We start from the raw sequence: 13,806 nt of genomic DNA, 5'->3' as shown, positions 1-13,806 counted from the left end.
AAATCTTAAGTACTTAACATCAACTTCTTTTGTAATGAACTGTTTTTAGACGGAGAAATCAAGCCAAATGATAAGTGTTTCATTAAGACAACTGTCGTTATTTTACTTCAGTAAAATGAAACACATTTGGTGGCAAAAATTCACATTTCCTTGAAGTCGCAAGACAGATTTAAAATACCTTCACTGTTTTCAGAAATCACCTTAAAGAAGTAGGCCTCTTGAAAGCTTATAACACAGAGAAGAGTTGTGTAAACCAACACAATAGGCAATAAAATGTTGCTTCTACAGTGTTCGTTATTGTCAATTATTACCCACTGTTTTATGTCTATTATTTTACAGGTATTGTGTGTTTTTTCTTTCAAGAAATATATATGAGTACATAGCATACAAACGGCCAGCGACTGCCACAATTTCCTTCTTATTATCATCTATACTTCCTAATATACAAACTACTTTCGAAGTGGCAAGCTGTACTACAGTACATGAAATGTCTATAAAATGCTGCGTCATACCATGTATTTGTAGTAAGACAGTCACAGTTCCTGAAATCTATCCCCTGTGGCATCTGGCCTGCTAGGAATACTGCAGTCTGGGTCCATGGATAGACCATGAAAATCTGCCACATTATCCCACACACAGACAGACCCGGCCTGTGGACAAATCGGTGAGACTAGATTCTATTGGCAGGACCTGCACATTTGTGGGAAACGATAGGCTTCAGATCATTAGACCCTATCCATTAGATATACCCGAAGAAATGGCCTGTGGATTCGGCCTGCTGCAAAAACCCACTTGTTTAGCCAGGTGTCACAGACACCATGTCAATGAGTTGAAACCATGGTGATCAATCCATGCAACAGATAACTTGTGCAAATACTCTGAGAATCGATACTTAAGAGGATAGGTAGCAACTCACCGTAAAGATGATTGATGAGCTGCAGACAGGCACATAGAAAAGATAATCACACTCTCAGAACTACATTTTCGGCCCTAGCCTTTGTCGGAAAATGAGAGCACACACACATTCACACAATCACTCGGACAACTCGTGGACACATGAATGCTCTCTCTGGCCACTGTGTTAACAACCTGTGAGAATCAGATCCAAACAAACCACACCTCACACCTCCCTGCCTCTCATCAGCAGCTGCTAGCTAGCGGCATATAGTGGTGGCAGCACTGACTGCAAGCTGAGGGGAGTGGAAAGAAGGGGTGAAGCAGTAGGAATGGGGTAGTAGGGAAGCAGTGCACATACTCAGCTGTACCCAGCTGGTCACGATGCATGACATCTCAGTAAACAAACCATTTAATCTACTGAGACAAAAACGAGATTTTTCCAGTGTGGGTTTTTTTTCCAAATTTCCCTGATTTCCCTGACATGTCTGAAATTCCCTGATTTCCAGAACTTGTGGCAACCCTGCAATAAACTCAATACCTGAAAACATTCTACCAAGTCTCAAACGACAATTTGAACACTAGTGACCTGAAAATAATACTGCACCTGCTCCTGATGGGCATGGACCTCGGACAGAATGCCTGATATGGCAAGCCATAGCAACAGAATGTCCTAGATCACAGGAGGGCTTAAATGATAGTCGGAAGATAAAATGTCTAGCACAACTTGGATATCATTCATAACTTCACACAGCAATATTGACAACAGATAATAACCATAAAGTATCTGCATAACGTTTGGAACAGCTGCAGCTAGAAGAAGAAGAAAAAAAAATATAGTCTCTGCTGTTGGTCAGCGCATAGCACATGAACTGGTGTGGACAGCAGATGGAGCACTAAGCACAACATAGGCATATAAACACTGGACTCGTTCCACACTGAAATCAGTATCTGACAGCATCTGAATAAGACTGCAAGTCACACAGTTGAAATATTGTGCAAGAAAGATGTGAATAACCATCAGAAACCTGATTGTTCAACATGACCACGCCTTGTGAGGAAAGCCTGAAGAGTTGCATTAAATGACACCACATGGAAGAAATGTATTTGAATATTAGAAAACTGGATAAACTTCGACAAAAGAAGGGGAGAACGTTCAGTTCTCTCTGTTTCCTGCTGTGATGCCAAAAACTGGATGTGGTCCCAGTATTTGCTAGAATTAAAACACATCAGTTCCAGAGCGGCCAACAGAATTAAACATTGAGCGAGGTTAGCATTGGTCAGGGAGAGAGTGCATGACATGCACCACTGACTTGATGTAACATTCAGAGAGTTGCTGCCTCTAAACTTTATAGCAAGCTCTCCACCCAGACAAGGCTGGGACCGAGTTGATGGCACCTCCTGGTTCCTAGCAGAGTGCATGAGAAAGAAATCAGGATCCTGTCAACTAGCCAAGTTTGAACGTCTTAACAACAAGGTCCAGCAGAATGAGGTTGCTCATATGGCCGTCAACATGAGAAAGAAGGAATTCAATGCAACCACCCTGAAAGTACTGAGCAAGGGTCTTAATTTTGCAATTATCCCCAAAAATATTCCTGTTGCAGACTTTGTCAGTGCAGTGGAGCAGATGCTCTGAAACTTCCTGCTAGTGAGACTAAAGTAGTCCAACTAGAGACATGTAGTGTGCTCACTAAAACCACGCTACCCAAACCAAACATCTCTGGTGATGAGAGGTTGGCATTTAAACAACTCCATGAAGCTGACAGCATTGAGAGGGTACCAGCACAAAAGGGGAATGCTGCTGTCGTCCTACAAAAGGCAGATTATGACAGTAAGGTGCGACAACTCGCGGATGAGTTGGTATACAGACCAGTAGAAATGGGCTCCACAGAGATGATGAGCAGGAAGACAGGGTTATTCTAAAGGAAACCGGCCTTCCAGAGATCATTAAGCAGCTAAGGGCAAAAGCACAGTACAACCCAGACTTTATGGTGTGCCTAAGGTGCACAAGGAAGGAGTGCCTCTACATCCAGTTGTCGGCAATGCTGACACACCTTACTGCTCAACACCTTAAGTAGGTGCTCATGCCATATGTGGGGAAGTGTGCCCATTACATTCACAACTCAAAGGATTTCCTACTCAAAGGATTTCCTACAACGCCTCAGGCAGCTATAGGTGATGGACTCTGACATCATGGTCAGCTTCAATGTCATCTCCCTGTTCACCCGCATATCACTAAAAGATTCACTTGATCTGATTGGATAAAAGTTCAACAGTGCTCTCTTAGACTTATTCAGGCACATATTGACCTCAATGTAATTCCTATATGGGGGCCTATTCTACGAGCAAACGGAAGTGGTGGTAATGGACAGCCCTCTCTTACCAGTGGTGAGCAATTTCTTTATGGAGATATTTGGAGAAGAGGCACTTACATCGGCCCCAAATCAACTGAAATACATTTTTAGGTATGTGAGTGACGTCTTTGTTATATGGCCCCATGACAGAGAAAAGCTTGATGTTTTCTTGGACCCGTAAACTCATGCCACCCTAACATTAAATTCACCATGGAACTGGAGAAGGATGGTCCACTCCTATTCTCAGATGTAAGAGTTAAGAGGAAGGCAGATGACACTTCAGTGTCAGTGTGTACCACAAACCCACTCACACTTACTTGTACCTGCAAGCCAGCATTTGTCACCATCCAGCACAGAAAATTGGTGTATTTGGAACTCTGGTTCACTGGGCACAAATTCTGTCATATCCTGATAATTTGTCAATGGATATAGAACACCTACAATCTGGGTTCTACAAAAATGGATACTCTTCTCAAGATGTTCAAAAGGCACCGCACACTGTTTCCCACCGGAGGTTCCTGAAGACGAACAAGAAGAAATGGAGGAGGTTGCATATTTACCATATGTCAGGCCGATATCTGCCAAAATCAGCAGAATTCTCCTCAAAAATAACATTAAGAGCATGTTACAGCCACCCATGAAGATTAAAACTCTGTTAGGGAGTGTGGAGAATGACCTGGGTCTGGAGAAACCGGACATTTATCACATACCATTTGAATGTGGTATGGCTTACATTAGGAGATGACTAGGACATTAGACATCAGGTGGGAAGAACACCAAAGGCATTCCAGACTGAGACAGTCATCCAAGTCAGTGATTGTTGAGCATTGTTTAGTACTCAGTCATTCTATGAACTGCACACATCAAAATAATCAAAATAAGTTTTGCATCACCCCGCTTCCCAGAGCTCCTGAAGATAAACATTGACTGTGGATATTGTATCACAGACACAGTCCCTTTGGCTGTTCAGAGATGTCACTAAACCCACCCAAAGATGTAAACAACCATGCATGAGCAGCACCTGTTTGACAGAGGGGGTCTGACAGCCGATCAGTTCCAGTCATTCCACCAGGAAGGCGGTACACGGCTCGTGTTGTCTGCAGTTCAACCATGCCTAGACAGTCAATACCACAGTTCGATCGCATCCGCATTTTTACTTAGTGCCAGGAAGGGCTCTTAACAAGAGAAGTGTTCAGGTGTCTCAGAATGAACCAAAGCGATGTTGTTCGGATGTGGAGGAGATACAGAGAGACAGGAACTGTCAATGACATGCCTTGCTCGGGCCACTGAAGGCCTACTATTGCAGTGGATGACCGCTACCTATGGATTATGGCTCTGACAAACCCTGACAGCAACGCCACAATGCTTTTCATGCAGCCACTGGACGTCGTGTTATGACTCAAACTGTTCACAGTACCCTGCATGATGCGCAGCTTCACTCCCAACATCCATGGCGAGGTCCATCTTTGCAACCACAACACCTTGCAGCTTGGTACAGATGGGCCTGCCGATTGAACCACTCAGGACTGGCATCACATTCTCTTCACCGATGAGTATCACATATGCCTTCGACCAGACATCATCGGAGACGTGTTTGGAGGCAACCTAGTCAGGCTGAATGCCTTAGACACATTGTCCTGCAAGTGCAGCAAAAAGGATGTTCCCTGCTGTTTTGAGGTGGCATTACATGGGGCCGACGTACTCCGCTGGTGGCCATGGAAGGCGCCATAACGGCTGTACGATACGTGAAAGCCGTCCTCCAACTGATAGTGCAACCATATTGGCAGCATGCTGGCAAGGCATTCGTCTTGATGGACGAGAATTTTTGCCCCCATCATGCACATCCTGTGAATGACTTCCTTTGGGATAATGACATCACTTGACTAGAGCGGCCAACATCTTCTCCAGGCATGAACCCTATCATATATGCCTGGAATAGATTAAAAAGGGCTGTTTATGGAGGAAGTGACCCATCAACCACTCTGAGGGATCTATGCCATTGTGGAGTGGGACAATCTGGACCAATAGTACTTTGATGAACTTGTGGATTGTGTGCCACGATGAATACAGGCATGCATCAATGCAAGATGATGAGCTGCTGGGTGTTAGAGGTTCTGGTGCGTACAGCAATCTGGACTACGGCCTCTAAAGGTCCCACATGGTGGTACAACATGCAATGTGTGGTTTTCATGAGCAATAAAATGGGCAGAAATTATGTTTATGTTGATCTCTATTCCAGTTTTCTGTACGGGTTCCAGAACACTTGGAACCAAGGTGATGAAAAACATTTTTTGATGTGTGTATAATGATGCCAAGATCCTAACTCAAACATTGAAGTACGGGACAGCATCATCAAAGAATCTGTTGAGTTTAAGGTCACAGAGAATCTCTAGCCATGACAACAGTTCCAGCTAAGTTCTGTCTGGAACTGGGCACTCAGTCTTCTGAATCTGGAGTTAGAGAAAACAGCCCAGTATATGTAACAAAGGATGCACATGAAATGGTACCTCAGACAACAGACCCTATACCTGAGGATTTTCTACCAAGTCTTTGGAGGCAATATGAACACCAGCAGCCTGAAAATAACACTGTGGCCACTCCTGGTGGGCAAGAAATGCCTGAGAGGGCACGCTGCAATAACAGAATGTCCTAAATCACAGGAGGGCTTAAATGACGACAGTCGGAAGAAAAAATGTCTAGCATGACTTGGATGTCATTCAGAACTTCATACGCTAAGACTGGCAATGGATAATAACCACAAAGTATGCGCACAGCATTCGGAACAGGTGCAACTTGAAGAAAACTCTACAGTTGCTGCTACTGGTCGGCACATAGCACAGACAGATCACCTGATGTGGCACGGACTGCAGACAGATCGCCTAGAACAACATAGGCATAAATACCGGACTCATTCCACACTGCGAGTTATGCAGTTGAAATATCATGAAAGAAAACCACGAGTAACTGGCAGAAACGTGATTGTTCGACCTGACAATGCCTCACCAGGAAAACCTGAAAAAATACAAAACATTATCAGTTCTGCTATTAAGCGTCGTTTTAAATATTTTATGTATCTGTTTTCTTTAGATCTGATCTAAGTGTCATGAATAATTCACTCTTTCATCTGCTTCTGTGTGCTTCTATGTACAACAGACATTCAACAAAGATTATCAGTTTTAGACTTTTCCGTCAACGTAATAATGCTAAACAGAATCTAGCTCCATGCAGTCAGACTGCATGCATTGCCACAGGGCAATACCTTGGATATACGAGTGATTTTCTAAAAATTATTCATAAATTTACAGGTTGTTGCTGAATGGCAACATTGTGCAATAGAGGCTTAAAGTAGGATGTTTGTACAGTGTTTGGGTATCAAGAGTGTCATGTTTCATACTCATTTCCTCTTCACATTAAAATTACAGGGCTGAAAATTCTGCTCATGTGCTCCATGCAGATAATCTGTGTTGAATGTGACGATTTCACAATATTGTAGCAACCTGGAAGGCTTTAAATGCTAGTAAAATTATCACACAGTTGTATTAACATCAGTGTAACTAAGTCACTAGGACTCCCTCGGGTGATGCAGATGCACAGGAATCAATTTGAAAATTTTTAATGAATAACAAATAAATTCAGAATACTTCCCATGTGTGTGTGTGTGTGTGTGTGTGTGTGTGTGTGTGTGAGAGAGAGAGAGAGAGAGAGAGAGAGAGAGAGAGAGAGAGAGAGAGAGAGATTTAGTAAACATCATTTACTGTTACAGTTTTGAGAATTCACAGATACCTTTCTAGCAGTTGCTATTTGAATCCCATCTTTTTGATTTTTAAGTTAAATGTAACTACATCCATAATCTTGTTTTTGTTGATATTTAGTGGAGTATAATATGAGTAAATCCTTGATTTTTTTTTTTTTTTTTAAGAATCAAAACTAACATATAAAACTGTTTGCAATGCCTAATTACTGTGCAAATGAATTAACATGTGAACTGTTTTTTTAAGCAAGTTAGTGAACAGAAGTTCGAAATTATGCTTAAAATCCCAAAGTTCTCTTGATATAAAACACTGAATTCATATAATCTGGTTAATTTGTGTTCCATTTTAAGCAAAAGTTAGTTTTTCTTGCATATAATTTTTTATGACATCATATATCCGGAACTATCGGTCGCACGATGTTACAATTTTGCAGGTACATTGTGATATATGTAGATACTGTCTGCTAAGTTTTTTGCAAATAAAGCTGGTAGTAAAAAATAATAAAAAATATGTGATGATTGACACAGAAGTTCTGCATTAGCAATGAAAATGTGGTTATTGATAAACTTCTTTCCTTTCTTTTTCCGGTGGATGTTAGTGAGAAAAAATTTCACAAATTACTTGTGAAGTTCACTGGAAGACACTAAATGCTCTCATTCTCAAATACTGGATGAATAAAATCTGGATATTTGTGCATCATTTGTTATGCTGCCTCAAGACACACACACACTTCTCCTAACTTAATACTTACCTTGTTGTGTTAAACTTTCAACGAACAATTATATTTCTAAATGAGTAAATTATGACAGCATTTTAAATTATTAATTTGAATGATAATAACATGAAACATTGAAAACCAAATGTTTGTTGCTCCTGGAAACCATTAGGTAGGCAACCTACAACTGGTACCGGGATCCAAGATAGTGTTTTTGTTACATAGATAATATGAGGATGATGCAGAAATTTTTCTAAATTAATGTCATTCAATCTCATCTTCTGTATAGTCGTGTAGCAGGTGTGCAGGAATTAATAAAAAAAAAGCATAGCATCAGTTATACCTGTGATGCTACTGTTGAATCTGAAACTGCGTTATTCGTCATTGTCGTCTTTGTCCAACCTACTGTGATGTAACAAATTTGTACCATTTCACCCAGAGATGAAGTTAATTTGTTTGGGGTGTTCCGTATAATTCTCATACAATAAAAATAGCAGAGAAAGCAATGTAGTAGTAAAACAGTGCTCTCTTTTTTCATAGCAAATTGGCATATTGTTCAAATTATGATTCAGAGTGATCCTATGTTTCATCAGTGGAACTTACTTCATGGAAAAATAGGCATTCAATTCTAAAAAGCGTTGTTTGCTTCTGAGCATTCGATAAAATCTCATCTTACTGGCTGTTCTAAATACTGATGTTTGTTCCAGGAGTGAGCTGGATGATTTGGGTGATCCAGAACATTATCAGGAAAGGTTCACTGCCGTAGTGAACATTTTTGTCATGGATGAGGAACGAACTCCTAGTCAGCAACCACCTTGGGTTGGCCACTCCTCAAAGAACTTTACACCAGATATTCTATTCTCTACAAAAATTGAAAAAGAAGAAAACTTTGAAACATTTGGTAAGTAAAAAGATAGGTAACTACAATAAGCACAAAAAAGTGACCCATCTTCTTATAGGTGTAGGAATCTATTACGTTGATTGTCTGGTTGATGTATAAGACATAATAAATAACATAATTCACCTTTTTTTATCTCACATCCAGTTTCTGACTGTGTTTTACTCTCTATAGTGTTACTCCCCCCACCAAGAGGGAAGTTGAAAGTATAGCTGATTGTGGTGCTCTGCACATATGATTCAATTCTTCATGTAAATAATAGCATTTCCTCGTGTAAATAAAAGTAGTTCAAATGTCAACATGCAGACAACATTTTCTCTTTCACCCTACAATGATACAGCCTCTCCTGTTGGTGCTTTTTTGAGTGAAGTGATATTTCATGTTTTTCCAGTTAATCAGCCACCTCAGGGCTCACCTGCCACTGCCTCAAGAGTAAAACCACCACAGAGGCCTGCACCTCCACCACAAGTGAGAGAGTATAGAGATGCCAGCCCAGAACTGCAAAGAAAGGTCTGAACACTGTTGCTATAACCATTGATTTATTTTTCACAAATATTTTAAAAAATAATTTTTTTCTGTATTATGGTGCCTTACTTTTTCAGCCACAATTTATCCAGTCAGAGTCACATGAAAAAAGCATAGACTTGTCAGGGCTGTCAAATTTCATTAATGCCAATTATAAGAGAAATCACAAAACTAATGTTAGGAAGATGTCCCATCAATGAATGTTACACAACACCAGCAGGAAATAGGTCAACAAACATAGCATGTCAAAACGCACCCATGGCGTCAGGAAAAATGTCATTGCGCTGTGGTAACATGTCTCTCGGTGACAGAAGGCGTGGAGGACAACGAGCAGGGAAGCTTGTTAGTTTGTGCAGTCTTAGCTTTGACAGGCTTTTACAGATGATCCATTATCACACATTGTTCTTGTGCTATCGTGATACTGGAGAATTCCAGATGGAATACAAATATTGGAAGAGTAATGGAAATGGAACGTGGTATCTTGGCTTATAAACATCTGTCATTCTGCAGAGCGCACACTTAGTCTTCCTGGCTGTGTAGTCTGACTTGGCCTTAGTTGGGCCGCCAGGCTGGGTGAATGTAGCTATGTTAGTCTGGTAGTTACGAGTAAGAGCCAAATTCATACTCTGACATTGCATGTTCATATCTACCAGATGGTTGTAATTAAAGTGCACTACTCACAAACGTCCAGTGTTTACTGTAATTATCGTATGGCAGTTAAATTTGACAGATATGCTAATGAGTTAATATGGAACCAAGTTACTTTGGAGAAATTATTTTTGCCACCAGGTGCAATTTATAAATCTGGCGCTGTACAGCAGATTGTCATCTTCAATGCTCATATTGGACAAATTGTGCAAGTAGTGGTCAATAATATAATCAGCATTATGCCTTTCTGACTTGTTTGACCTTTTCTGCCCACAACCTGTTCCTAATCCATTACATATGGAAACATTTTTGTACGTCATTCTTGCATTCACAGTACCGGATTTGCATCTGATGGCCAAAATTGCAACTAATTTTTTTCCCGCATGAACAAGTTTCCGAGTAATGCTTTAGAATATATATCAAGTCTTGCACAATACAATAATTACAGCCCACCACCGCACCTCCATGAGTAGCTGCATTCAAAGTATAACCACCTGGTATCAATGAATATCTCCGCTTTGTGGTAAGTAGTTCTTTTGTTTATTCCATTGTTTTTATTCTTGTTATTTTTGCTTACTCATTTTTAATAAGGCCTGCCCCCCACCCCCTCCCCTGTCTCAGTTTGTTGTTGTCTTCAGCTCAAAGAATGGTTTGATGCATCTCTCTGTGCAGGTCTATTCTATGCAGATATCTGTTTAATTATTGCACTTCACACCCATATGAATCTGCTTACTGTAGTCAAGCATTGATCTCCCTATACAATTCCACACACACACACACACACACACACACACACACAGAGAGAGAGAGAGAGAGAGAGAGAGAGAGAGCATTGATCTCCCTCCTTCCTTCCCTCCCCCTCCATTTATATTTATACTTTGCAAACCATATTGCATCGCAGAGGGTACATTCCATTGTACCGGTTACGACAGTTTCTTCGCATTTCATTCACGGATGTAGTGCAAGGAGGAGGAATGAATGTCTCTGTGCCTGCAGTAATTATCCTTATCTTATCATGATACCTATGTGAAAGATACATAGGGGGTTGTAGTATATTCCTAGAGTCATCATTTAAAGCTGGTTCTGGAAACTTTGTTAATAGACTTTCTTGAGATAGTTTACCTTCAAGAGTCTGCCAGTTCAGCTCCTTCAGTATCTCTGTGACATCTTCCCATGGAGCAAATTAATCTGTGACGTTGCTTCCCTTCCTTGTATACATTCAATACCCCCTGTTAGCCCTATTTGGTACACAGGTACCACACACCTGACCAGTATTCTAGAACTGGTCGCATGAGTGATATCTAAGCAGTCTCCTTTGTAGACTGATTGCACTGTCCCAATATTTGCCAATGAACTAAAGTCTGTCACTTGCTTTACCCACAACTGACCCTATATGATCATTAAATTTCATATCCCTACAAAGTGTTACACCCAGGTATTTGTACAAATTGGCTGATGTGAACGGTGATTTGTTGATATTATAGTCATAGGATACTATGTCTTTTGTGAAGTGCACAATTTTACATTTAAGAAAATTTAAAGCAAATTGCTAATCTGTGCACCGGTTTGAAATCGTATCAAGATCTAACTGAATATTTATGGAACTTCTTTCAGACAATACTTCATCATAGATAAATGCATCATCTGCAAAATATCGTAGGTTACTATTAAAAAAAAATATTGTCAGTAATATCATTAATATACAACATGAAAAGCAAGTGTCCCAACACACTTCCCTGGAGCACACCCAAAGTTGCTTCTATATCTGATGATGACTCTCCATCCAAGATAACATGCTGTGTCCTCCGTAGCAAAAAGTCCTCAATCCAGTTACAAATTTCGCTTGATACCCCATATGCTCAAACTTTTGACACCAAGCAGTGTGGTAGAGACTCAAATGCTTTTCAAAAATCGAGAAATACTGCATTTACTTGACTGCCTTGATCCAAAGCTTTCAGTATGCCATGTGAGAAAAGTGCAAGTTGGGTTTCACATAATCAATGTTTTCAGAATCCATGTGGGTTGGCATTGAGGTGGTCATCCTGTTCAAGATACCTCATTATGTTTCAGCTCAGAATATATTCTTATATTCTACAACACATTGATGTCAAGGCTATCAGACATTAGGTTTGTGGATCACTTGTACTACCCTTTTTGTAGATGGGTGTGACCAGTGCTCTTTTTTTCCCCCAAGAGATCTATGATAGATCATAGTTAGAAGAGAGGCTAACTTGGACATAAATTTAGGGTAAAATCTGATAGGGGCTATTGGGCCCTGGAGCTTTGGTCAGTTTTATTGATTTTTGCTGTTTATCAACACCATTGACACTAATACTCATTTCACTGATCTTTTCAGTGGCACAAGGATTAAATTTTGGCAATTCTCCAGGGTTTTCCTGTGTAAAGGAACAGTTGAAAAGGGAGTTAAGCATTTCACCTTCAGAAGTTTCTTTACAGTGACTGTATACCATGGAGGGTTCCTTCCCACCCTTCATTAATCTGAGCTTTTGCTCCATCTCTAGTGACCCCGATGTTGAAGGGTTGTTAAACACTAATTTTCCTTCCTTCCTTCCTTCCTTCCTTCCTTCCTTCCTTCCCTCTTCCACCACTCTCCCCATAGAATGTATGCTATCAACTGATCCCTTCTTTTACACAAATTTACAAATTATTATTCTTTTTGGTTCAGTCACCTCTTCATTAGTTATCTGAGCTTCCCATCCTATTTTCAGCCTGCTCCTGTAGCACCACACTTCAATACCTTCTCTTCTCTTCTCTTCTCGTCTGAACTGTTTGGCATCCATGTATTCCTTCGTTATAAGGCTACACTACATGCAAATACTTTCAGAAAAGACTTACTAATGAACCACAAGCCCTCACATGGTGCATGGACCTTGTACCACTGTTAGTAGGGACAGGAAAATATCATTTTATTTTTTGCCAAAGTTGGAGTTTTTGTCAGTTTTGGTGCTATTTTTGATGTTACTTCATAGTTGGCTGTGTGGGAAATGAATCATCATTTTAAAATTATATGAGTACAAGAACTTCAGCATGAAGGAAAAATTAAGGCAAAATGCATTTTCAGCATTCAATAACTATGAGTTACAAATATTACTAAACTGGTATCCTCAGGCTTATTACATTTTCTATATGGGAAAATGATAAATTTCACAATATTTCATAAAAATCTCCAGTTTCACATTATTTTGCAAAAAATTGCCAATTTCAAATTATTTTTTGTGTTATCATTTTTGCAAAATTTTTTCTGTCCCTAACTATTAATCATTCCCCCTTCCTGGTCAGCTAGCAAATAGAACAAGGGAAAAATGGCTGGCTGTGCACCTGCATACAAGCCCTTATTTCCTTAATCTTCTCTTCACTGTCCTTAAGTGAACTGTACATTGGCAGAAGTAGAATCATTCTACAGTCAGATGCAAATACTGGTTCTCTAAATTTTCTCTGTAGAATTTTGTGAAAAGAAGATCATCTGCCCCCAGGGACTCCCTTTTGAAATTGTGGAGCATCTCTGTAATAATCATGTGTATGTCAAATATACCAGTAAGAAATCCAGCAGCTTGCCTCTGAATTGGTTCAGTGTTTCCCTTTGATCCAATCCCAAACACATGAGCAGTGTTGGTCTCACTAGTGTTCCATTTGCAACATCGTGCACATTTTATGGATTCCTAAATTCTCCTTCTGTTTCATATTGTTTTGCACTTTATGCTTAGATATTTAATCTTTGTGACTTGTCAAGCAGCACACCACCAGTAATGTATTTGAACATTACAGGTACAGGATTGCTTTTCCTACTCATTTGCATTAACTTACATTTTTCTACATTTAGATCGAGAAACCATTTATCACACCACATAGAAATTCTCCTACAGTCATGCAGCAATTACACTTTCCAATACACTAAAACTTCATTATCAAAGTTTTGCAGATTGCTTGTCACCTTATCTATCAGATTGTTTATGTATGTAGAGAAAAAGAAGGGTCCTATATATGTAGAGAACAAGAACA

General features: G+C 40.0%; 1 protein-coding gene across 4 annotated transcripts in view; it reads left to right on the top strand.

The window, feature by feature from the left end:
• Positions 1 to 13,806, top strand: part of LOC124800021 (cyclin-G-associated kinase) — a 263,298-nt gene that overhangs the window by 149,192 nt on the left and 100,300 nt on the right. For all 4 annotated transcript variants that reach the window (XR_007017105.1, XM_047262964.1, XM_047262963.1 and 1 more), the window contains exons 16-17: positions 8,423 to 8,616; positions 9,005 to 9,123. Coding sequence is in view for 3 of the 4 variants with exons in the window: in XM_047262964.1 (XP_047118920.1) it covers positions 8,423 to 8,616; positions 9,005 to 9,123 (313 nt within the window). In the remaining variant the exon portion in view is untranslated. The remainder of the gene's footprint in view (positions 1 to 8,422; positions 8,617 to 9,004; positions 9,124 to 13,806) is intronic.

This window comes from Schistocerca piceifrons, chromosome 1, assembly GCF_021461385.2.
Source record: "Schistocerca piceifrons isolate TAMUIC-IGC-003096 chromosome 1, iqSchPice1.1, whole genome shotgun sequence".
Taxonomy (NCBI): Eukaryota; Metazoa; Arthropoda; class Insecta; order Orthoptera; family Acrididae; genus Schistocerca; species Schistocerca piceifrons.
Note: the sequence above shows the minus strand (reverse complement) of the source record. Positions and strands in the feature narration are given on the sequence as shown.